This window comes from Vipera berus (genome assembly GCF_964194415.1).
Source record: "Vipera berus genome assembly, chromosome: 1".
Taxonomy (NCBI): domain Eukaryota; kingdom Metazoa; phylum Chordata; class Lepidosauria; order Squamata; family Viperidae; genus Vipera; species Vipera berus.
The window spans coordinates 199,781,327-199,806,114 of NC_138202.1; the positions used below are offsets into that span (position 1 = coordinate 199,781,327).

A 24,788-nucleotide genomic window follows, 5' to 3' on the forward strand; every position below is an offset into this window, starting at 1 on the left:
TTGATGACAAACAGCCTTATGTTTATAAGTGACAGTTTTCCTACTAAGTACCTGCATGTCATAAGCATTTGAATTAAAATTACCATATTAAAATCAAATCTGATGTTTTTTAATTTTTATTTGGTGTGCGTTGGAAGAGGGGTAGTCTTATACACCGAGTATAGCCCAAACCCTATAATTTAACAGGAAATGTAGGGGGTCGTCTTATACGCCCAGTCATCTTATATGCTGGAAAATACGGTAATCTGGTAAAAGTTATAAAAATATTCACTGGGGATTAATCCATTTAAGAATTAAAATGAGTTTCTCTAGATCTCATTTTAACAAAATCTGAAAGTATGATTTATGCAACAGGCATTAAATGTTCTAATTCTATACTGTATTTTGTTATCTTAACTATATGTTGTTCTCCATTATTCCTTGTTTGTCCATTCTTAGCATATCTTATAAATCAGTGCTTAAGGTCATAAAAACACTTGATTTTGATCTGTAGCATGAATTGTTACTAAAAGTACTGTATCATCTTCACAGGGATGCATCCAACCCATCTCTACCTCAGCAATGTATGGGACTGGCCAAATTCAAACATAAAGGTAAAGGTAAAGGTTCCCCCACACATGCATGCTAGTTGTTTCCAACTCTAGGGGCCGGTGCTCATCTCCGTTTCAAAGCTGAAGAGCCAGCACTTGTCCGAGGACGTCTCCGTGGTCATGTGGCCGGCATGACTAGACGCATGGAACGCTGTTACCTTCCCACCGTAGTGGTCCCTATTTTTCTACTTGCATTTTTTACGTGCTTTCGAACTGCTAGGTTGGCAGAAGCTGGGACGAGTAACAGGCGCTCACTCTGTTACGCGGCCCTCGGGATTCGACCCGCCAAATTGCCGACCTTCTGATCGACAAGCTCAGCCATTTCTAGACATACGACACAGGCAGGACAGCAACTCTAGTAATAACCCTGCCACAAAATTGGCATCATAGAGCATAAAAGTCAGTTGCCTAGGTACACCTACATTCCTTCTAAATTAAAAAGCTGGATGTCAGGATGAACATACTACTAATATGTAAGTAAAATATTGGCATAAGGCATTAGAACATTGCTAAGGCTACATTTACAATTACACTCCAGTGAGACCCAGTATAGCGTTAAGATATTAAACCAAGGCTGCAGCCCCCCAGGTTGAGTGATTTAGTGGCAATAACTCAGCATAGCATATCCCACAGGATTGCTGTAAGAGAGATCCCCGGCATGCAATATTATTGGCATGTTACTTTCAACTGTGAAAAGATTCTGGATAAGCCTTCACACAATATTCTTAGCATTGGAACATTGTGCACAATAGTGCACGGCTCCTTACCAAGTGCATGTTTTAGATGAAAACTGGAAATATGCAAATTACATGGAAGACAAGAGTCTTTCATACCCATCTCTACATTTATGAATATATTTACATAACTACACCACCAGATTTGAGATATTATCTACTAGCAGACAATGTAGCATCACTGGTTACAATTATTTTTCATACTTGGCCTTAAGTCATTCCATCAATTACAGTGGTCTCTAAAGCAAAGCCTTTTAGAACAACTTTAGATGCAAGGCAAGTTTTTTTTTCCAATTCTACAAAAGTATGCCCCCCCCATCCATATGTATAGATGTCAATGTGACAAACAAGTACAATCCCACTGTGCCTTATTAACTCCCAATGAAAATTTGGAGGCAGGAGTGGGTGGAAAACTTTTTCTCATCAAAGGCTGCATTTGCTTAGGAGCAATATTTCCAGAGGCCATAATCTAGCAATAAATTCAGATAAAGTCAGTAGGAAGCAGAGATCAATACAAAAAGAAATGAGGTTACCCACTTTCTTCGCTCCTTTACTTCCCCAGCAGTTATTGCAAGAGTGAGCCTGGCTCCCCTCTCCCCCATTTCCTTGCAGGAAAATATTATCAGGGCTAAACTCATTCCTTATAAACTTCTGTGTTAGAATGTGGACCTTTGGAGATGCTAATCATAACTGATGAAATGTAAACCACAACTTCAGATTAAAACTTTCAAAGATATCCAATTTCTAGAACTGGTAATTAGCTAATTTTAATCATTTTGATCACACGAAAGAGCAATCAAAGATGAACTCTTAGAAAGAGTTTTATTTCTACAATCAGCTTGTAAGGATCTGAAGATCACAGTATTTAAACCAATTTATGTACAGCAACAAAAACTTAACAGTGGTCAGCAGAAATGTTAGCATTCCTTGAACATGTTTAGAAATGTGAACGTGCCGACTAGATGAAACCCCAAGAGTTTTATATAGCATAGTTTCCTTAAAATTAAGGAACCATTCTTTAACTTATTTTCCCCCACCCTAAAAAAACCCAGAACACATAAAAAAGCAGTAAACAAGTTCTTTGAAAAAACTGAGTTCATTGCCATCACTTTTTAGCATACGTAATTTTCATTGCATGTGATGGGGTAATTTTAAATCCTTGGAGGGCGTCCCGAGCAGCTCCAGCTTGTCCTTCATTTTCAAATTCCACAAATGAAATATCATGTCTACCAGGAACTAAGCGCACTTCTTTAAAACCAGGGAACCTAGACAAAAAATATTTAAATTGTTTAAGTTTATATTCTTCAGCACTGCCAGTCATGGAGCCAGACTTACTCTCTTAACAAATGATAACTTAAAACTAAAGTTAATTATTAAAAAATAATTGAACACCACTGATCTGGGCAAGCCAAAGAAGAAAAAGGAAAAGCAGTAATGCCTTTTCCAACCAATGAAAAAAGTATAATTTGACATACAGAAAGTTCAAATTCAGAAAAGTTTGTAATGATAAAGTTCACAATTAAATATAGTGAACTACTGTTCAATAAACCTTTATGCAAGAGATAGTAAACTCAAGATTCTACTGAGTTAACTATGCAAAAATTTTATGCAGCCTTCAACAAATCTGCAATTTGTTCTACATACAGTACTCTTCAAACACTTCCATATTCTATAATAAATTTGCCATTAAATAATTATTTTAAAAAAAGTCATCTTCAATTACAGTGAAATGGAATTAGCAACAATAAGAGGGAGGAGGCAGTTGGGAAAAAATGAAAAAAATGGGTGAAGTTAGTATGGCTGTGAGAGAATTTCAGCTGAATGTGATTTGATGGAATATCTGAACTGAATTGCTTGCCAAGTCAACTCAGTTATGTATCGTTAAGCTTGTATGCTGCCTCGCTCCCAACTGCTCTGGCATATGCAGATTACAAACCAATTCAAAAATTGGATTGAGCAGACCATTCAAACAGTTGAAAAGTTTCAATATTTTGAGTCAAAGTCCTTTTCAAACAGAATCAACACTGAATCAAAAAGACAAATGAATTAAAGCACATCTGTAACAGTAAGACAGGAATCTCTATTAGCATATTGTTGAACATTAGCACCAGAAATATGCATGCATTCAGTTTGAGCAAAAGCTGGGATGCCTATCCTTAAATCAGGACTCACAATGCACTGAATTTTCATTCTTCAAATAATTGTGAGTGACAGTTTGAAAGGAAGTAGAGTTGCCTTTCCTATGCTGGTGCTCTTAAGAGCATGGTACTTCATTTCTAACTACACAGGCTAAGGATTACAGACATTAACATCCAAAACAAAACTGGGTTAGGCTGAATCAAGATACCTACTAGGTACATATCCTTTGTCTGAATTTAAACATGCACATACATTTACTGTTCAGTCATACAGCTGTATAAAATCATGTGCAATTAATATAGTATTCATAAACCTTTCAGTTTAAACCAGGAAGCCCGGCTTATTGCATTGTTCATACATCATTCTTGAACATCATCACTAGGAAACTACGACAAATAAGAAAAGGTCACTAAAAACTAAGCGAACTCAGCCCTGTGTATTCACAACTTTAGTCTATATAAAATTGTTGACAACCAATCTCATAATTTATTAAATTGACTTCAGTGAGCTCTATTTTTAAGTAATTACATGTAATGTTACAGCTGATATCTTTGGAAAAGGACAAAAATGTACACTTACTGATTAAATAACATTGATAACATCATTTCATTTGTCTCTTCTGGTAGATTGTTGAGGAAAAGTATATGGTTCGGTGGATTATCAGGCACCTGTAGTAACAGAAGTGGTAAAGAAAAAGTGGTATAACAAAGGACAGAAGTGGGGAAAATATACAGAGTTTCTATATTTCATAAGTTTCAAACTTAATGAGGTCTAGAATAATCTGGAAAAAGACCTTTCCATTGAAGAGTAAGTAAAGTTTCACCAAATTAACTGAATTTATGTTACTGAATTTACTGAAAAGCCTGGATTTGGGAGCCAGTCAACACATTTGGAATTAGGCGAATGAGTTAGCCACAAAAATACAGTAGCCAAAAATAACTGATAGATCAAAAATTGTTTCCTTTCATCTACAATCATCTTTTCCTAGGAAACAGGCATCATTCCAACACCATGTAAGACAGAAATCAATATTTTTATTTTTTAATAAAAACCTAGAGTATAAAGACTTGATTCAACCTTGGGAAATAAATATTATTTTTGAATCTTGCAGTAAGTTAGCTTTCGTTATTAAAAAAATTCTTAAAACAATAAATCAGGCTGTAAGAATCTGATTTTTCCTGTCCTTACTGTAATATTAAAGTTTGAAGCAAACAATTGGCCACAAATGTATTCACAAGAAATACATCAGCTTGTTTACACAATGTTATTCTAAAACGTCAAATGCAGTGATTGCATGTTTAGTTGAACCAAGGCAGTAAGATTTACCTGTTGATTCTGTGAAGCATTTCCTTGGGCATTTGCTGAATTTTGATTTGCTCCCTATTGCAAAATAAAAAATGTGTTTAAAAATCTATTCTTTTTAATCACACAATTATAAGAATAAACTTTAGACACAGATACAGAACAGCTAGCTCAGTTTCAAAAAAGAAATTTAAGAGGGCCAGAATATCTAGGAGACAGTACGATTTAAGGGAAAAACACTGAAACGTAATTTAAGAATTGACACAAATCCTAGAGCCTTTGATGCCTAGTGGAATACATCTAAGGAGCTTTTCTGCCATAGCAATTTTACAAAGCACATAGTAAGTTTATGGGAACAGGAATCTCACTAAGGAATTTCACTGCCGTCATATACAGTAAGTTTTTTCCTGCAGTGTTTCTAAATTGTTCACAGATTTTAAGTGAGCTATAAGGAGACAGGAGAGTAATTGTCTGCTTGAAAACTTTTTATATTTTCCTACTGTTTCTTCTGTCTTTTCTATAAGATTTAAAAAAAGTTACTGATCAGTATTTTTTAAATAGCATTAGGGATAAGATAGCAAGGTTCCTATCCAAGATTAAGAGAGATTAGACAAGCTACCTGTGGGGGATGTTTTTGTATGTAGTCCTTGAGTTACGTCCCTTTGTTTAGCAACCGTTCAAAATTACAACAGCACTATAAAATGGATTTATCACCAGCCCTCAAAGACTAGTCCTTGGCTGTGGCAATATCCCCAAAGTCATGTGATCACATTCAGGCACTTGGGAGACCCCTCTCTCTTGCTGTGTCCAACTGACCTTTGGTGTCTTTTTCAACTGACTTCCATCCATTCTGTTTGCCTGAAGCCCTAATAAACAGGTGCTGTATTGGCCAATGCAGGGCAGTGCCCTTGCCTCCCCCTTCTGGCATATAAAGCCCTCAGCCAAGTAGCTGCCAGGAATCAACACCAGGTAATAACATTCAGGCACTTGGAGACTCTCTTTCTCTTGCCTATCTCCAACTGACTTTTTATGGCTTCTCCAACTGCCTTCCTTCAGGCAAGTAGGGCTTGCCTGAAGCCCTTTTATACAGGTGCTCTATTTACTGGCCATGCTGGGCAGGGGCCTCTCCCTCCCCCTCTGGCATGGAAAGCTCTCAGTCAAGCAGCTGCCAGGAACCACCATCAGGCGTTTGGCCACACAGGGAAGGCCTTGAAAATGTCCTCACCTCACTGCTACTGAGAGTATTCCCTCAGTTGGTAGTGGCATGCAATGCAGTGGAGTCACAACCCTGGCCCTTTCCTTTCCCAGCAGTGGCACCCCCCTGCCCACAATCCCACAGCATCTTCCCTCCATCCTAGCACTTATTTCCTGCCCTGCTTACCTGGGACTCCTGTCTCTTACCACATTGCAGTCATGTGGGCTCCTCACTTAATGATCCGTGTGTGCGCAACTGGGACTGCCAAGATTGCCACTGCTAAACTATGTGATCCTGTGACCTTGTACTTTACTACCCCATTGCTTAGTGACAGAAATTTTGATCCCAATTGCTGTCATAACCCAAGGACTACATATATATAGATCTAGGCCAGGGGCGTCAAACTCAATTTCATTGAGGGCCACATCAGCACTGCGGTTGCCCTCAGGGGGCCGGGTGGGTATGGCCAGGGTGGGCGTGGCTTACTGGGTAGGCGTGGCTAGAGTGTGTATGGCCTACTGGGTGAGCATGGCCAGCTCTACATCGTTCGCATCAAGGGTGCCTGTGGGGGCCTGGGCAGGAGTGGGACAGATCTGAGGGTCTCTGGCAGAAGGAGGGTCTCTGGGCCAGGGCCAAGGCAGTGGAGGCGTTCCCTCACTGTTTCCAGGATGGCTTTGCGGACCGCATGAAACCACTTTGTGGGCCGCATCCGGCCCCCGGGCCTTGTGTTTGACATGTCTGATCTAGGCAGTGAACAAGAGATAAGGCTCAACAGCTTAAATAGCCTCTTCTATTATTCATCTGGAAGCACTCCAAGGGAAACACATCCCTGTCATCCCGTTCACATAGAAGTAGCAAGATGTCAAGAACGTTCTAATGAATATATAGAGCTTCATAATTTATTTGTGTTGCTTAAGTCTAATGAGAGATATGCTAAAAACGTATCTTACCTGATTTGGCTTTTTGTTGGCAGCATTTGCAGCTTGTTCCAAGGACTTGGTCTTCTTTTTCTCTTTTCTCTTCTCTTTATCAGCAAATGTACCGCGCATTTTAGAAATTACTTCAGAGTCTGTTTTTGCATACTGAACACGCTATTTTCACAAAACAAAATTTCATGAACACTGAATATTTAGCGGTAAGCACAAGGGTAATCTAAAAGAAATCAATATTTATTTATTTATTTATTTTATTCGATTTATATACCGCCCTTTTCCCAAAGGACTCAGGGCGGTTTACAGGGCAAATTAAAAAAATACAATATACAGATTAATATCAACATAAAGGAAACTACTTTGTAAAATAAATGGCTATTCAAGTGCACAAGATAGCCTGCTATTTAACACTCTGAAAAGTTTAAAGTATATCCTAGACTGAGATCTAGGGATGAATAGAATCCTTTGCACCTGGGCTGCGTACACTGACGTATTTTGGGCAATTTACTATCAAAAATTGTAACATCATTCCAACAGTGAATGAGTAAAATGAATGAATCTTTATTACAGCCAAATGTCAGAGATAAAAAGTACTACTGAAAATAACTTTTAAAAAAGCAGACTAATAGAGGCAATTGAGATAGTTGATACAAAACGTTATGCTTATAACTGTGGATGACCTTTCAGTAACTGATACCTGCTTTTCATGGCTGCTTCCTAGTATTTTACTATAGTTTGAGTTATAGATGATTTACAGTCTGAAAAAAGGATGGACATATATTTAATTTAATTTAATTTAATTTAATAACATTTATATACCGCCCTTCTCCCTGAGGACTCAGGGCGGTTCACAGGGCAGAATAAAATACCAAATACAAACATTAAAAAAAAGATTAAACAATTGCCCTAGTTAAAACAATAAGAGTACAATTCTAAAAACCCCAAGATAAAATTAAGAGACCAAAGATAAAAACAACCCCACCGATCCCCATCAGGCTAGGCCAGCTTGTACAAACAAGTACGTCTTGAGATCGCGACGAAAGGAGCGAAGATCGGGCGCCATCCGGAGCTCTACCGGTAGCTGATTCCACAGCTCCAGAGCGCCCACAGAGAAGGATCTCCCCCTGGGGGCCACCAATCGACATTCTCTGACCGGTGGCACCCTGAGGAGGCCCTCTCTGTGGGAACGCACAGGGCGCAGGGAGCTTGATGCCGGCAGCAGATGTTCCCTAAGGTACTCCGGCCCCATGCCATGGAGGGCTTTAAACACCGTTACCAGTACCTTGAATCTCACCCGGAAGACAACTGGCAACCAATGCAGCTCACGGAGCAGAGGTGTAACGTGGGAGTATCGGGAGACTCCCAACACAACTCTCGCGGCTGCATTCTGTACCAGTTGGAGCCTCCGGGTGGTCCTCAAGGGCAGCCCCATGTAGAGAGCGTTGCAGTAGTCCAGACGAGAGGACACGAGCGCATGAGTGACCGTGCACAAATCATCCCGGCTAAGATAGGGCCGCAACTGGCGCACCAGGCGAACCTGGGCGAAGGCCCCCCTAGTCACAGCTCCTATATGGTCTTCCAAAGTGAGCCGTGAATCTAGGAGGACTCCCAAGTTGCGAGCCCTATCTACGGGGGGTAATAGTTCACCCCCCATAGCCAGAGGTGGAATGTCCGAATAGACCCGGGATGAAGGTATGCAAAGCCACTCAGTCTTGTCGGGGTTGAGTTGAAGTCTGTTCCTCCCCATCCAGACCCGAACCGCCTCCAGGCAACGGGACATCACGTTGAGGGCATCACTGGGGTGGTTTGGGGTCGAAAAGAAAAGTTGGGTATCATCAGCGTACTGATGATACCCAACTCCAAAGCCACGAATGATCTCACCCAGCGGTTTCATATAGATGTTGAACAGGAGAGGCGAGAGGACCGACCCCTGAGGAACTCCACAAATGAGAGACCTCGCGGTCGACCTCTGCCCCCCTGCCAACACCGACTGCGAACGTCCCTGGAGATAGGAGGAGAACCACTGTAAAACTGTGCCTCCCACTCCCAATCCCCTGAGACGCCGCAGCAAGATACCATGGTCGATGGTATCGAAAGCCGCCGAGAGGTCTAATAGGACTAGAACAGAGGAATGCCCCCTGTCCCGAGCCCTCCAGAGATCATTCACCAGCGCGACCAATGCCGTCTCCGTGCTGTGCCCGGGCCTGAAACCCGATTGGTACGGGTCTAGATAATCCGCTTCATCCAGGACCAGAGGGAGCTGATGCGCCACCACACTCTCAACAACCTTCGCAAGAAAGCGAAGGTTGGAGACAGGACGAAAGTTGTTCAATACAGTTGGGTCCAAGGCAGGCTTCTTGAGGAGAGGCCTCACCACCGCCTCCTTCAAGACGGCGGGGAAGATACCCTCACTCAAAGAAGCCGATATAACTGCCTGGAACCAGCTGCGTGTCCTCTCCCGGGCTGCATAGACCAGCCAGGAAGGGCACGGGTCCAATAAACATGTGGTGGTGCTCAGCCTCCCCATGATCCTGTCCACTTCCTCCGGAGTCACAGAATCAAACTCCTCCCAGGTGATATCGACAAGACCGCCCGTGTCCTGATCGTCAGACTCTGCCCAGTCAGAGTCCAGACCGGTCCGAATCCGAGCGATTTTGTCCGACAGATGTTGGTTAAACTCCTCGGCACGGCCCTGCAAGGGATCCTCCCTCACCTCCTGATTTAGGAGGGAGCGCGTCACCCTAAACAAGGCGGCCGGGCGATTATCTGCGGACGCGATAAGGGTGGCGAAGTGGTTAGACCTCGCCTCCCTTATCGCAGCGAGATAAGACCTAATGTAGGCTCTTAGTCGCAATCGGTCGGATTTGGATCGGCTGGACCTCCAACCGCTCTCTAGGCCCCGTCTCCAACGCTTCATCTCCCGGAGCTCCGCAGAGAACCATGGAGCTCGACGGGATCTGCACCGGGTCAGGGGCCGCAGGGGTACAACTCGGTCAAGAGCCTCAGTGGCCGTCCTTTCCCAGGCTTCCACTAAGGCATCTGCCGAGCTGTGAGCAAGGGAGGCAGGTGGGGACCCCAGCGCCGCCTGGAACCTCTGGGGATCCATTAAGCGTCTGGGGCGGTACCATTTAATTGGCTCCAAACACCCACGGCGGGGGGTGGCAAAACGGAAGACCAGCCGCAGGAGATGATGATCGGTCCATGACAGGGGCATAATAATTGGAGAGCCCCCACCAAGATCATCTAACCACCGTCCAGACAAGAAAACTAAGTCAAGGGTGTGGCCTCCTTCATGAGTCGGTCCCAAAATTACTTGCGTCAGGTCCATGGCCGTCGTGGAAGCCATGAACTCCCGAGCCAACTCAGATGATCCTCCCAGCGATGGTAGGTTGAAGTCCCCCAAAACTATGAGTTTCGGGAACTCAACCACCAGCCCAGAGAGGACATCGAGCAGCTCAGGCAGGGCTGCTGCTGCGTGACTAGGCGAAAGGTACACCAGCAGCAAGCCCAACTGCGCACCAGGGCCGCATCTCAAAAAGAGAGACTCACACCCGACTATCTGGGGAACGGTGGCCTCCCGTGGACACAAGGTCTCCCTCATAACAACAGCCACTCCCCCACCCCTACCCTGAGCCCGAGGCCGGTGCAGCACCCGGAAACCTGTTGGGCAAAGATCAACCAGAGGAATGCCGCCCTCTGGGCCCAACCAAGTTTCCGTGATGCAAGCCAGGTCCGCCTGCTCGCCCTCGACCAAGTCACGGACGAGAGGAGCCTTGTTAGCGACCGACCTGGCATTCAAATACACCAGCCGGAGCTCAGGAGGCTGCACATCCTCACTCCCGGGACCTCGGGGCGGAACCAGAGGGTCGGAGTGCCTCACCGCTTGTAGGCAGCGGAGAGGCCTTCCCTGAGACCGATACGGCCCTCTGTTCCTACACCTGCTGCCATTCCCTATCGTCGTGGGAATGGGTAGTCCCACGACTGGTCCTGGAGCCCCAGAAGCAGCCGACCCCCGCTCCTCCCGCCCGCGATCCGCCTCAGCACTAGCCTGAACAGAGGTAGTTGGACTGCCCCCCTCGTCCAAACAACCAGAAAAAGAACCCTCCCTCCTCCCTAACCCCCGAAAAATTTTTGACAAAAAGCAAACCAAGGACCTCTTATTAGGTTTACGTCGGAGGCCCATAACCGTGCCCAGCCATCTCTCAGGATCCCAATAAATGGGCCCTTCCTCGAGATTGTACTCGGCTGGAAAGGCGGGCCGCCTCCAGGAAGGGGGAGCACCCCTGAGGGCGAGCAAGTCCGTAGAGGAGTACCTAAGACAAGGCATAAAAGCAGTCCAGATATAGGCAGTCCATGATCAATTAATTTAAGGAGGGACCAAACAGAGAGCAAATAGGTGTCCCGAGCCTCCACCCAGCCACTGCCACTCAGCTGGGTGCCACCCCAGGACAGGCCAACCACCGTCCTCTCACGACAGTTGGAAAGCCTATTCCTGGGGGAATGGTCCGAAACATCCATCCTGGGTACAGCATGTCCCCTAGAGCTCTCACCTCTAGGGGCAGCAGATGTAAATTCAAGCCACCCTCTCACTGTGGCCAGTACCCAGGGAACTCTGAATCCTTTGGGGACGATATGTGAATGGCAATAAACAACAGTCCGAAGGCAGGGATGAGATAGTATATCAAAGTCTGCACTACTAAATGGCCAAATTCTCCGCTGCTCTGCCCTTCGAGAAGATTGAACATGGCCAGTTCTGCAGTCATTGGGGTCTTCCAAATTATCTAGTTCTTTTAGGTCCACAAATCCAATGGCACCAGCCAAAGTCACAACTGGTGTCACGGAAAGCGTAGGTCTTTCAAAGGACCACTGGGCTCCACTGGGATCCACCGGAATTAACCAGCTAGCCCAGGAACCTTCGAGGCCACCAACAGCAGTAAAAATACCAGGCCATCTAGAAAGAGTAAAGCAAGCAGAGGAAGAGACAGGTTGAGTGCAGCGTCGCCGCTGAGCCGCCAAGGCCGCTGCCACCACCGGAGCGATGCTGCAGACGCCGCCGCCATTACTGCCGCCGCCAGGACGCTGATGGAACCGAGAAAAATCCAGCCCTACCCGCCGCCGATTGAAAACGGGCCAAAAAGGCTCAGGCGGGAACGGGTAAACGGTCAGACAGACAGCCCAGCAAGCAGTCGATGGAAAGAAAGGCCTAGAGAGGCCCCGGAGCAACGACGCCGACGCCGCCGTCACCGCCGCCATCGAGACGAGCCAGGAACGCCGCCGCCGCCACAGCCGAGGGAGACCAAGCCGACCACAGAAGCGGCCCGAAACGGCCCGAAACGCCCCCGCCGAGCTCGCCAGCAGCCAGGGACCATCCGAGGACGACGGCTCCGACACCGCCGAGGACGCCGCTGCCGAAACCCGCCGGCTGCCGAAACTACCAGGTACCGCAAAAACGGCCCGGAAAACGCCCGAGGCAGCGGGAAGGCGTCGCAACCATCCAGTCCGAGAAAGCAGCAGAGCCGGCAGCAAAACAGCAGTCCAGCAGCCTTCACCCTTCAGCTGCCAAATCATTGCCCTCACTATCCCCCCAACCCAGAGGGTGTAAACACCCCTGGGGGGCTCCTAGGACGCCTATTTTCTGAGACTTGCAGAGCTCACCCTAACAGATCCGCCTGCACGTCCGCCATCTGGCAATTGGATATTTATTGTCAGGGTGCCAATATAGAAGAGGTAGAATACAGGCATATCAAAATTCCTAAACCTGATATGGCAAAATAATAATGTTGGACTGTTTCAACAACTTCCACACGGCAAACATATTTTTCAAATGGGATTTTAGAATATTTTTCTGTGGTAATGTCAATAACAAAATACAATGCTTGCCTGGAAGAAAGCATTTTTTTAATTTAGGGAATGTCAGTAAAAGGAGATAATTGGCTGTTTCCCAAAAGCCTTCTTTCACCCATATTCTATTTCTCTCAGAAGTCATAATGTTATTACATTATGTACAGTCTCAAAACCATTAAAATAGTAACAGAAAATAAAGTTTTCAAATACAGGATCACAATTCTTGGATGAATGTTCATCAAAGGAAATTTGTTCAATTCTTTCATATTTTCAGATGTTTAAGATTGTTCCCTGCAGATATCTACATCTTTGGAATGAACAGTTCAGATTCATTTTGTTACATACAGTGAAATCTTAATTTTGCTGACCTCAATACAAGGAATAGCAGACTAAATTTCCAGAGTGATGTACGTTATTTATGTAATTTCACCAAATAAATGACATAAATGGCCCTACTTATGCACTTATATCGAAACTGATATTCATGGATACCTCTCCATAATCAGACCATAAATGCAGTTCCACTTGTTTCTAATCATTCCAAAATGGATGTTCCCTGTATGGATTCTAAGCTATTAGAATTATAATTTTTTGTAAAATTCTATTGATTATACCAAAAATGCATCATAGATAAAATAATTTATATTCAAAATGTTATTTAAGAAAAAAATTGATATGCAGCCACTTCTGTATGTTCAGCTTAGAAATTGGTTTCATTACTCCAAATAAGTGGATATATAGGAGTTTAGTAATATTCTAGTCTGAGCATTGGTATTAAACACTGAAAAGAAAATTAAAATCTCTCTTTCCATCTGTAGCAGATCTGGCAGGATATAAATAAAGGGCTTTCTTATCATATTGTGAATTAATTCATAAAGTTAGTTTAAGAATGTAATGAAAAATCTGAACTTTATAAGATACTGTCTATATGACCATACTTTTACGTTTCATGATAAAAAATTAACAACTTACCATTGGTTTGCCATAGAATGGGAAACCTTGTAACTGCCTCAGAGCATTGGTGGCTGATCCAAGCTCTTTAAATATAATAAAGGCTTGTCCTCTCATCTTCATTGTTTTTAAAGCCACAATATCCACCACATGACCAAATTGGGAAAATAATGCATATAAGGATCTTTTGAGTTCTGTTAGGAAAAAAAGGAAAGGAAGTTGTATTATTTGCAGCTATTTAAAAGAACATTCAGAACTTTACAATTGGTAGATTAGCATATTAACTGTTATTATAGTGAGTATATGATTTGAATGCAGAAATTCCTATTTCTAAATGAAATTTTTATACAGAACTCAAAAAATTATCTGACAGGAGAAATCCTATCAAATAATCCTTACAATTCTGGGCCAGAAATAGTGATTATCTGAGTCAGTAAAAGCAACTCACAATGTGCCTATCTTTGTTTCTTAAGATACAGGTGATCATGATTTAAAGTAGGGAATAGATTAACGGAATCTCTCAACCTTATTTATACATATGTTCTGGAAACATAAATGTATCAAATACTATTAGCTTGATTACTCTGCATTTTCTTCAGTCAGCAGAAACAAGTTTCTGGATACCAACTGCTGTGATACAGACAAGAGGATCCTATAGCATTTTTATATCTCTCATAAATATCTAGGTGGGTACTGGGAGATTAGACCTCTGCAATACAATAGGTCTTTCTTCCAATACGTTCTCAGAGAAAAGCATCATAACAATAGAAGTCCAATTGTGCTCCAAGTTAAACTACCTGTAGATTTCTGACCCAGAGAAATTTTCCTTTCAAAAGAGCAAATTACAATCTGCTAAAGACCAAATTCAAGGCTGAGAAAGAAAGGAATGAGAATTGCACATCTCCTAATTCAATTCATTAGGATACACTTAAGGCTCACTTATTGTCATACCGTCTTTTTTAATTTTATCATTCACATTATTGATATAAAGCGTATGGTTCGGTCGAATATCCATCTTCCAATAAGCTGACCTGAAAAATAAGATATAGCACATTCATATATCCAAGTTTCTCCAACAAACTAAAAGCACCAATACATTAAGACTACATCCACTAATCCACAATGACTCTTCAGAATCTTCTAATTCAAAAAAGCAAACACTGATTATTATCGTTACAGACTTTTGGGGACGGGAGCAGGAGACCACCCTAAGGATGTACGTGGAAGACACTTAATGAAATTTCAGAGAATAACAAAAGCAATCTTTTGGTCACAACCTGATTGTGTTCTGTTCTAAAATTTGACATTCTAAAAAGCCTGATCAGCAAAAACGCTGAATCAAAGCATTACGGTTACGTTCAAGCGACAAAACTAAAATGTCTTTCGGGACCAGTTCATTGGCATTGCCCAAGCCATTAAAAGAAGTTAATCTCATGAAGTGGCTTTCGGCAAAGCACCTTAGCAAAAGGAGCACTCCACCGTACAATATTGAGTTGTCAATTTGCCTGTTGCAACGAGGATACGGAGTAAACCTGTCTTAATTTCTTCCAAATTTTCCTCTCGGCATCACTCTGGGGCAGGGGTCTTCAAACTTGGCCCTTTTACGACTTGTGGACTTCAACTCCCAGAATTCCTCAGCCAGGCATCCTGGCTGAGGAATTCTGGGACCTGAAGTCCACAAGTCGTAAAAGGGCCAAGTTTGAAGACCCCTGCTCTGGGGTGTGGCTGCCCCACTGAGATCTCCGCCTGGAAAGGAGGAAGGGGGTCCCTCATTTTCACCCGCGCGCGATTCCCGCTCTATCCCACGGGAGCTGCATTCGGCTCAAGGAGCCCGCGATTGCGACCCCCTCACCTTAACAACCCCGGGACGATAGAGAGAGAAGACAGGAAAGCCCTTTCTCCCCTAAAAAAAAAAAAGACGGAATAACTGCCGAGCCAAACAACTTCTCTCTCCTCTTCTTCTTCTTCTGCGCGTGCTACTACCTCCGCCTCACTTCTTCCGTTTCCGCTTTAAATCTGCTTAGAAAAGGCCACCCGTTCAGCCACTTCCGGTATTCCACAACCATGAAGAAATCTATCGGGCTGGGGCTAATATATTAGTATATTTAACTTCCGGTTAAAAGGAGGAGAGGGAAAAAAAGAAAGAAAAGTCGGGATTTCTGAGTCCTCTAGTCTAGGGGCCATGACATCTATGGGATAACCTGCCGTACTTTGGAAAACTTGTTCAAATTGAAAGCCGGATGTGGTGTTAACTGAGTGAAAGAGCATAGAGCTATAAAATAGAAGAGACTACGCTCTCCTCCCGTGACGATCCAACTGACTCCATACCGGTAATAATATTTGCCGCCATCCCAGTCGTCGATCTGAGGCTGCACAAATGCGCATTTTTGGAAAGATAACAGGGCGGTCGTGTTCTAAGAAACTTGGATTGTCTTTTCATTCCATAACGGGAACTTAATGGAAATATTCCTAGTATGCAAGAGTTGTGTGCTGATATGCCATTCCCAACTCTACAAATTTAAGGAATATTGTGCCACCTGAAGGATCAATACATTTATTTTATGACACAGGTGTTCAGGAATGAGTATACAAACTTACAGGCGTTATAGGTTAATATTCCCAAGACTTCCCATACTTTTATGTTTCAACTTTTTTTATTAAAAAAAAAACTTCCAATGAAAGTGGGTTTTGGGTTGCTCTGAGTTAACCTTGGGCTATATAATTCTAATTTCAAAATGCTTCTGTTGGAGTACGCTGAGATCAATCTGACTCGCAAAATATCAGCAGCTGAACTCAAATGGCATATATATCATGTACAGATTTAAAGAAGGACTGGGGTATTAAATTTGGCTGCCTGCTGCTGTCCCCATGTATAGTGCCCCATAACTAATATTTTGGCATTTGCAATAGAAAACTCCCCAAATGGATCTCTTGTATAATAGAAACAATAACATTAATACAGGTAGTCCTTGACACATAACAGTTCATTTAGTGACCATTCAAAGTTACAACAGTCAAAGTGACTTGACTATTTTTCACGCTGTTGTAGCATATTTGACAGCTACAGTGTTCCAGGGTCATATCACCTTTTGCAACCTAACTAGCAAAGTCAATGGGGAAGCCAGATTCATTTAACAAGACATCAACTTCAGTGATTCACTTAACAACTGTGGCAAGAAAGGTTGTAAAATGGGGCAAAATTCACTTACTTGTTTCAGCAACAGAAATTTTGGGCTCAATTGTGGTCATAAATCAAGACTACTTGTACTAAAATAAAAAATAATGAACTATCCTTTCAGGTGCACCTGTTTCATTGCATAAGAATTTAAGAAGCCAAGTTGTTAAAATTCATTGTTCAATCTAAAAAAATGTCTATAAAAAGTAACCATTTTCCAGAAAAACTCAATGGGCAGCTTGCAACAGGTACCTGCCTTTTAGAAAGACTGGGAAACCTTTTTAAATGAGCTTTCCATTCTAGCAGATTGGTGCAAGGTCCTCCTCCAAATTTTTGGGGTTTTGCTCATTTATTATATTATTTGTGCATCTTTACATTGTTGTTCCCTCCCAGAATTGTAAAATTGGTGCTGCTAAAAATATTAAAATTGTAACAGATTTGAGATTAAGGTTTATTCATCAAAAATTGTACTTAGTATATACTGGATTCCCCAAAAAATGTATTTGAAAGGATGATTATCAGTTGTTCTATGCTGGAGGTGTAAAAATAAGGGTATTTTGATGGATGTGATAAGGGCATGTGAACATGTACTTTTTGTTTTATGGGAAAATCTGTCAATTTTAAAGGTATTATGTAATATTCAATGATATACTAGAGTTTTGAAATTTGATTATCAAGAATTGGGATTGTATTGAGCAAGGGGCAGTGAAAATTATATTAAGAAAGTGGAAAAATGATATTCCATATGTCAAGGAATGCTGTCAGAAAAGTGTGATTTATCTTTTTGGGGAAAATCAATAAACTACTAATCAAAGGATGTAGCAACAAGTGTTACTATGGCAGACATTCTGTGATATCTTACAATAGTAATTAATATTGTTCATATTAGTTGTTGTTGTTAGCTGCGAAGTCGTGTCCGACCCATCGCGACCCTATGGACAACATTCCTCCAGGCCTTCCTGTCCTCTACCATCTTCTGGAGTCCATTCTGGAGTTCATATTAGTATAGTGACTTAAATGGTAAACTAGTGATTATTGATAAGTATAAATACAAGACAGATTTTCTTCTGCCCCCTTTTTTTCTCTTTATATTTTTTGTACTTTTAAAAAAAACACTTTAATATTAACGGGCAGTCTTGAAATTTTAAAATCAGTAGTAGGTTGTCTTAACCAGTGAGGTGAATTGAGCCTGGCTACTGCATTAGTGCTAATGCTTCACGTTTTTCATTAACTGACACTTGGCACTAACTGTTAATAGCTGAAATGTTCTCCAAGTACAGTTGAATAAGGTAAAATAATCCAAATGTTAAATAACTATCATTTGAAGAAGATATTAACTTAATTGTGAGATAACTAGGCTAATGAAAATAATATTTTGCAAATTTGTAGTAAAGACAGTGGGAAAGTGTGTTTTGAATTGAGCATGGATATTATGGAGTTTTCTTAGCATCAAGGGAACATTGATATTCTTCTGCAATTTTTAAAAAGTTTCCCAATCTAGCCTACAACTTTGTTAATCCCAGGTGTTCTTCAATTCTAGTTTTAAATAATTCTGACACTGTTTAGCCTTCAAGCCCATTCAAGGTCTAGTGCTGCCACCTGTCTGAGATATCAGGGTGAATTTATTATGTAAATATATACACTATACCAGGGGTAGGCAACCTTGGCTCTTTTATGACTCGTGGACTTCAACTCCCAGAATTCCTGAGCCAGCATGGGAATTCTGGGAGTTGAAGTCCACGAGTCATAAAAGAGCCAAGGTTGCCTACCCCTGCACTATACCTTTACTTAAAGGTAATTAGCAAGCTGGCTACCCTTATGTATGATACTGAATAATTCAAGTTATTAGAGATAAAAAGTGATAGTTATTATGACTTATTATGTATATCAGTCTTTAAACTGAGGAATCAGCCAAATGGCAAATGCAATTGAACTGAAATAAGTCTAAAGAGATCTACATTGAGGCAATCAAAATACCCTTAACGTTGTACACATACTGATGAAGTCTGAGCTGTCTTTAACGAGGAAATACATACTCAAATTAAAATGAATAGCATAATGAAGATATCAGCTGGGTGTGTAGTCACTGCAAAAGAGGCAAATTCTATGCTAGGGTTCATTAAGAAAGTGACTGAAAGTAAAATAACATTTTAATATTGTCACAAAATCTATGATACGTCTATATTTATATATTTCTGGATACCACGTTTGAAAAATCTTTTTTTAAAAAACTGTAAAAAGTGCACAAGAAGACAACAAAGAGAAAAGGTTAAAATCTTGGGAGTCCAGTTTAGGAATAAGAGACTTGACGCAAACACTTCAATGGTGAGGAAGGGGAAACGTCAAAAGTCATAATGGTGACTGTGATGTTAGTGTTGCTTATGTATGTTAGAATGCATATAAAAAAATGACCTGGTCACAGTTGCCATCTTGATATTTTTGACATACACCCTTTGGAGACATCCCTCTTAGAAGGGAAATGCTGAGATGTATAAAGCTGTGCATGACATAGAGCAGACATGTCAAACACAAGGCCTGGGGGCCAGATCCGGCCTGCGAAGTGGTTTCATGTGGCCCGCGAAGCCATCCTGGAAACAGTGAGGGAACGGCCCCCACTGCCTTGGCCCTGGCCCAGAGACCCTCCTTCTGCCAGAGACCCTCCGATCTGTCCCACTCCTGCCCAGGCCCCCATAGGCACCCTTGATGTGAACAATGTAGAGCTGGCCACGCCCACCCAGTAGGCCTTACGCATTCTAGCCATGCCCACCCAGTAGGCCACTCCCACCCTGCCCATACCCACCCGGCCCCCTGAGGGCAACCGCAATGCTGATGCGGCCCTCAATGAAATTGAGTTTGACACCCCTGACATAGAGGAACTGGCCAAAGATACATTTTTTCTCCCTCTCAAAGCATTAGGGCCAAGGGCCAGTCAATAAAACTGATTGGAGGGAGTTTAGAACACACAAAAGGCAAAAATGTCTTAACACAGCATGCAAATTTTGGAATTAAGTACAGGTTCTGGTGACAGCTATTAACTTGGCTGCCTTTAAAAGGGGGTTTGATACATCCATGTGTATCAAGGACTATGGCAATATGCTTCCAAATTCCACTTGCAGGGAACGGTGAGGAAAAGGGGAGATGTCTCCATCTCTTGTTTGCATGAGATTGGCTTTTGTGAGAAACAAAAGAATAGCCAAAATAGTGCATTTTTATTCAGCAGGACTATTCACATCTTATTTTTATCCACCTCCGTCCCTCCTACAGCTAAAAGAATATTATCTATCAATGATTTAAAAATAAATTAATTTGCTTCAGAAAATATGTTCAAAAATATGCTTAAAATATCCTTTGTGTCTGGACAGTAAGGGCAGCTTGGTTTACAGATTGATTTGTTGTTGTTGTTAAGAAGCTTGCCTTTTCAAAAATGGCTGTTAGGTCCCTCCTGGGTGCCAACAGCTACTTTGATTCATTGCCACAGAGGACAGATTAAGCAACTAGACATTAATTTGAATGCTTCTAAGCATCCTTTTCTACAATTATAAAACCAACATTAATAAGATAGGTAAATATCAATTGACACAGAACATACAAGCCAATGCAACTGATCTCAATAAAAATACTGATAAGGGACAAAAATATACATTACATACATATTTTGAACATATTTTGTAAGACAGATGTATACCCAGTTTTATTCTATTTATTTAATAGAATTACTACTTAATATTTTTATAATTTATGGGTTTATAATCTTTGAGAGATGAAACTTTGTTCTTCAAGAAGTCCTCCAGACAGTGGGTAGTCTATAATTATTTAAATAAATAATTGTGGGTGAGTACAATGAGCTTTTGTTACAGGATTAATCTGTGACTTTGAAGACTCAACAAAATCTGTACTTTACAAATGCCTAATTTAGACAAAGAATACTGATACCGTAAAATGTAGGGGTAAATAATTGAACATGAGGATTCTCAAAATATTTTTAAAACATTTCTGAAATGCTCAAGGGCATAATCATTTATATATGTATAGATAGTGAATATTTAGAATCCATTAATAAAATGGCTTGGTTTATATGAATTAGCAATTAAGAACAATGTTCTGTGAGGAATGCATACAGAGGTAAAACAAAAAATTATTGCAGCTCCATGTTGACAATAGTTTTATTGAAAAGAAAATTATATGGTGTTTACTGTTTAGATTGGTAATTGTGCTTATACACATTGAAATGTATTTCTGCAAATCATTCTGGCAGATCATTCATCCCTATATTGTAAACTGCAAGGAGACTACAGGGGTCAGTGGCAGATAAAGAAAAAAGAATGCAAACGGGTAAAAGAGAAAGAAGATTGCACAACTATATCTCAGTTCTCCTTTACTCAATTTCTCTCCTTTCCTTAATCTCTTTTTCCTGCAAGTAAAATAAGTCAAAGAAGACAGAATAAGAGATGAACATTGTTCTGTATTTCAGATTATTAGGGGCTCTGTCTGTATGTGTGGAGGGGGTGGGAGAATGGCTTGTAACAGATACTGCATCAAACATAGGAAGGTTTGCAACAGTTCTGTAGTGTCATCCACATATATCTGAGCTTTATGGTACACTGAACTGTAGTTTACTTCAGACCAGAAGTGTTATTGCTATTTTTAATCCCAAATCACAGGTTGTGATTAAAAGCAATACACAAAACTAGATCTACTACTGTAGATTTCAGTAATTGGCAGATGCTTTTTTTAATTTTTTATAATAAGCTTTTTATCTAGGCCCTGGCTTATTGTGAAGTGTCATATACAAGATGGCATTGCATGTCATAATTATCTTGAGACAGAGAATGGACATGCATTTCCATCAGTCATTTGCAGGGGTAAATAATTTCTTCCAGATGGCTGATTTCATTTTACCGTCACATCACATTTCTGTCCTTCCACTTGTACCATATTATGACATTTCATGCCACTTTTGACATAGTCACTTGCAGTGCTTAAAACTTCTAATTATTTTCATTAAATGAACTATGCTGAAAAAAATGTGCCTTCTTGACATTTATAGTTAATTGCATCTTGTGCAAACTGTCAAATCGTGCCTCCGTCTTTGTATTTTGTCAACCATGCAAAAGCAAAGCACCACTTAGAGAAGAAATGGGAAAATGTAAGAACTGCTACTTACTAAAACCTACAGTTCTGAAAGATTGGGTGCTTGTGACAATCAGGCAGGTAATAAGATTTTATGCCCTCAAGAGTTCTTTTTTCATGCTGTCCCTCATTAGGTGTTAGCATTTTTCTTCATTAGCATGCTAGTGAAATTATTAACAATTGCAATTCAGCAATGTCTGGAAGATCATAGGTTGTTTGTCCTCCTATGAGGAAAAGGTTGGGGTGGGTTTTTTTTTGGAGGATTCAGAGTCCTGAGTGAGAATTAGTTTTTCACTTTGCTGTATCTCTCACTTTTCTGTCTTAAAGCAGAAAATCAAAGGGCTGTTTGTACTGACTTTGGAGAGAAAGAGTGAGCATTAGCAATTTGTTCATATTTCAATTCAGAAAGGCTTTTCATTGATGTTTGGAGACCCAAGGGGCTGTTGCTTCGGCACTGACGTAATTCAGGCTGCTGATTTATACAGGCTCCTTCTCTTTTTGGTTTTCAGACAAGCTCTGATGTTGACAGGTGTTTCCATATGCTTCATTTCCCCCAGGTTCGATGAACACTTTGCCAGCAGGCCTGTAGCCCTCCTCGGTTGCTGTGACTGTGGAAAGCTAACAGCTGGTTAGAAATCCAGACAGTTGGCATAGAATTACAATCCTGTAGTTGTCATCTGCAAATCCAAAGGCTCTTCAAGTTGCGAAGCATGTGTAGGTATGTTGGGAACTCCTGCTTTTCCTGCTTATTCTCTAAGGACATGTCAGGTTGAATATCTATGCAGGATTAAACCCTAAAGCAGTGGCCCACAACCTTTTGGGCACCAGGGACCGGTTCTGTGGAGAGAGGTTTTTTTTCCCCGCAGACCAGTGGGGGAGTGGTGTCGTGTGGTGCCTGCATCGCTCAGATGGGGCTTCACTTGTTTGCACAGCCCAGTTTCTGGCATGGTGCTGGTCCACAGACCAGGGATTGGGGACCCTTGCCCCAAAGCAATACTGTAGTTCTCAGCTTTTATTGGACTGCACTGATCCACACACTGCACTAGTAGCTAGTTGCTAGAGATAAATACTAACACAAGAATTGTTATGGGCATCATATCCATTTTTAAATAAATGATGAGGTTTGTTATTATAGTTTGAAAGTTGGGAAGTCTTGCCCCCTTAGAGAATTTCAGTGCAGCGTTACTATGAAGCAATGATGATTCTGCAAAAGGAGATTGAGATTGCTGTAGAAATTCTGAAGACTATTGATAAAAAAATACTTCTGTTTCAACTGGAAACCTTGTAGTATTGACTGTAAGAGCGTGGAAGTTAATACATCTGTGGAAGAAAAGAGCATCGGCTGTAATTATTACACTGAACTGAACCTCAAACAGTTCTTCTCAGCTGTACTCTGATGTATTAGGAGGCGGGCTTCAATCTTTCCTTATTACTGATGCAAGTAATAACATTAATACAGGTCCTCACATTTCCCCCAAAATGTATTACTAGAAAAGTCACTGGAGTTTGCAATTATCTGATTTGAATTACAAATTTGATGAAGGGTAATGCTTGGATATATTTCAAACTGAGTATCATTTCTCAAACCACCCTCATACGTTCTCTACTCCCAAAAGTAAAACATGATTCTGCATGCAAGCAGTCAGCCTTAGTCAAAATAGACTTTTGACTATTTTTTTAAAGTGGCATGTATGCTTGAGTGACAATAAAAAAAAAAAACTCCCAATGGAAAAATGTAGAGGCCCTTCAAACATTTGTGAAATGTTTTAGCCTGACAAACTGAAAAGGAAAAAGGAAAAGAAGAGGCTCTGTAGCATAATTTTCCCCCAATGCATTCTTGCACCCCCAATTGTTGAAGAGCAATAAACAGTGGTTGTATTTGCACGATACCATAAGCCATAAATCAGCCAACCATATTTTAGTTAGCAGCAATTCATCTATGGTGCAGTATGTCATAGAAATCCAGAAAAATTGAAAGGCAAAGAGGCAATTAATCCTACAGAAGCTTTAGAACCAAAAAGTTATTCAAACCAGATCTTTAAGTTCAAAGCCAAACAGAAATTGTACTGTATACAAGAAAGAGGTCCAGGCAAAGATTGATACATCCAAGAAAACATTTCACGGTTCCTAGCCTCAAATGTGGGGATGCAAGGAAGGCAGAGATTATTTCTCTCCCTAGCAACCATCTCAGACTCTGGTAACAAAATTCCCAAGTGTAACCAGCATTCATTCATCATGGTTTGGACTTCTAGGTTCATAACACATGCAACTGCAGTGAATCCAGGAGAGTGCCTCCTCCACTGCAGCAGAGGAAGAGGCTGAAGCAGATTTCAGGCAAGCCAGACTCCCCCCCCCAAATAATAATAATAATAATAATAATAATAATAATAATAATAGGTACAGCTGCCACCTCCATCACTCTGGAGAGAAAACACCAGTGGTATTTTCAGTGAGGAAGATCCATCCACAGATTGACACATGTCATTGTTAGTCAATTAAGTAGATTGGGCTGAGGGGTTTTTAGAGTGAGTTAGTCTACCCATCATCCAATGCAACTTGTAATGGGTGGATAAGGTGAAAGGGATTTACAACGGTGCAGGACCACTCATGGGCTACAAAGGAAGGCTGGTGCAGTAATTTTCCAAAGTCGGATTTCACCAAGTAAAGGCTTCCACAACCAGCGAATTTCTTCTACAGTAGATCAATATATTACTAAAACTCTCCTAGCTGTTTGATTGGCGCCTTTAAATGGACAAAATTGGAAGGCATAAGGCAACAATTGTTGAATTAAGGTAA

General features: G+C 41.4%; 1 protein-coding gene across 2 annotated transcripts; it reads right to left on the reverse strand.

Moving 5' to 3' along the window:
- Positions 1-1,993: 1,993 nt before the first annotated feature.
- SNRPB2 (small nuclear ribonucleoprotein polypeptide B2) lies at positions 1,994-16,030 on the reverse strand. 2 transcript variants are annotated; one of them, XM_081319977.1, is made up of 7 exons: positions 15,540-16,030; positions 14,639-14,718; positions 13,709-13,881; positions 6,911-7,051; positions 4,790-4,843; positions 4,043-4,131; positions 1,994-2,589 (listed from the first exon to the last, which is right to left on the reverse strand). In XM_081319977.1, the coding sequence occupies exons 2-7, from the start codon at positions 14,700-14,702 to the stop codon at positions 2,430-2,432; spliced, it is 681 nt and encodes a 226-aa protein (XP_081176103.1). In that variant the 5' UTR covers positions 14,703-14,718; positions 15,540-16,030; the 3' UTR covers positions 1,994-2,429. The 2 variants fall into 2 exon arrangements, with proteins under 2 accessions (XP_081176103.1, XP_081176104.1); XM_081319978.1 differs by having other exon boundaries at positions 15,671-15,682.
- Positions 16,031-24,788: the final 8,758 nt, after the last annotated feature.

Coding starts and splice junctions, on each gene's coding strand:
- SNRPB2 (XM_081319977.1), bottom strand. CDS start 14,702: ATGGATATTCGACCGAACCATACGCTTTATATCAATAATGTGAATGAT. Junction 13,882..14,638: donor TGATAAAATTAAAAAAGACG/GTATGACAATAA, acceptor TTTTCCTAACAG/AACTCAAAAGATCCTTATAT. Junction 4,132..4,789: donor ATGCTTCACAGAATCAACAG/GTAAATCTTACT, acceptor CTGTTACTACAG/GTGCCTGATAATCCACCGAA.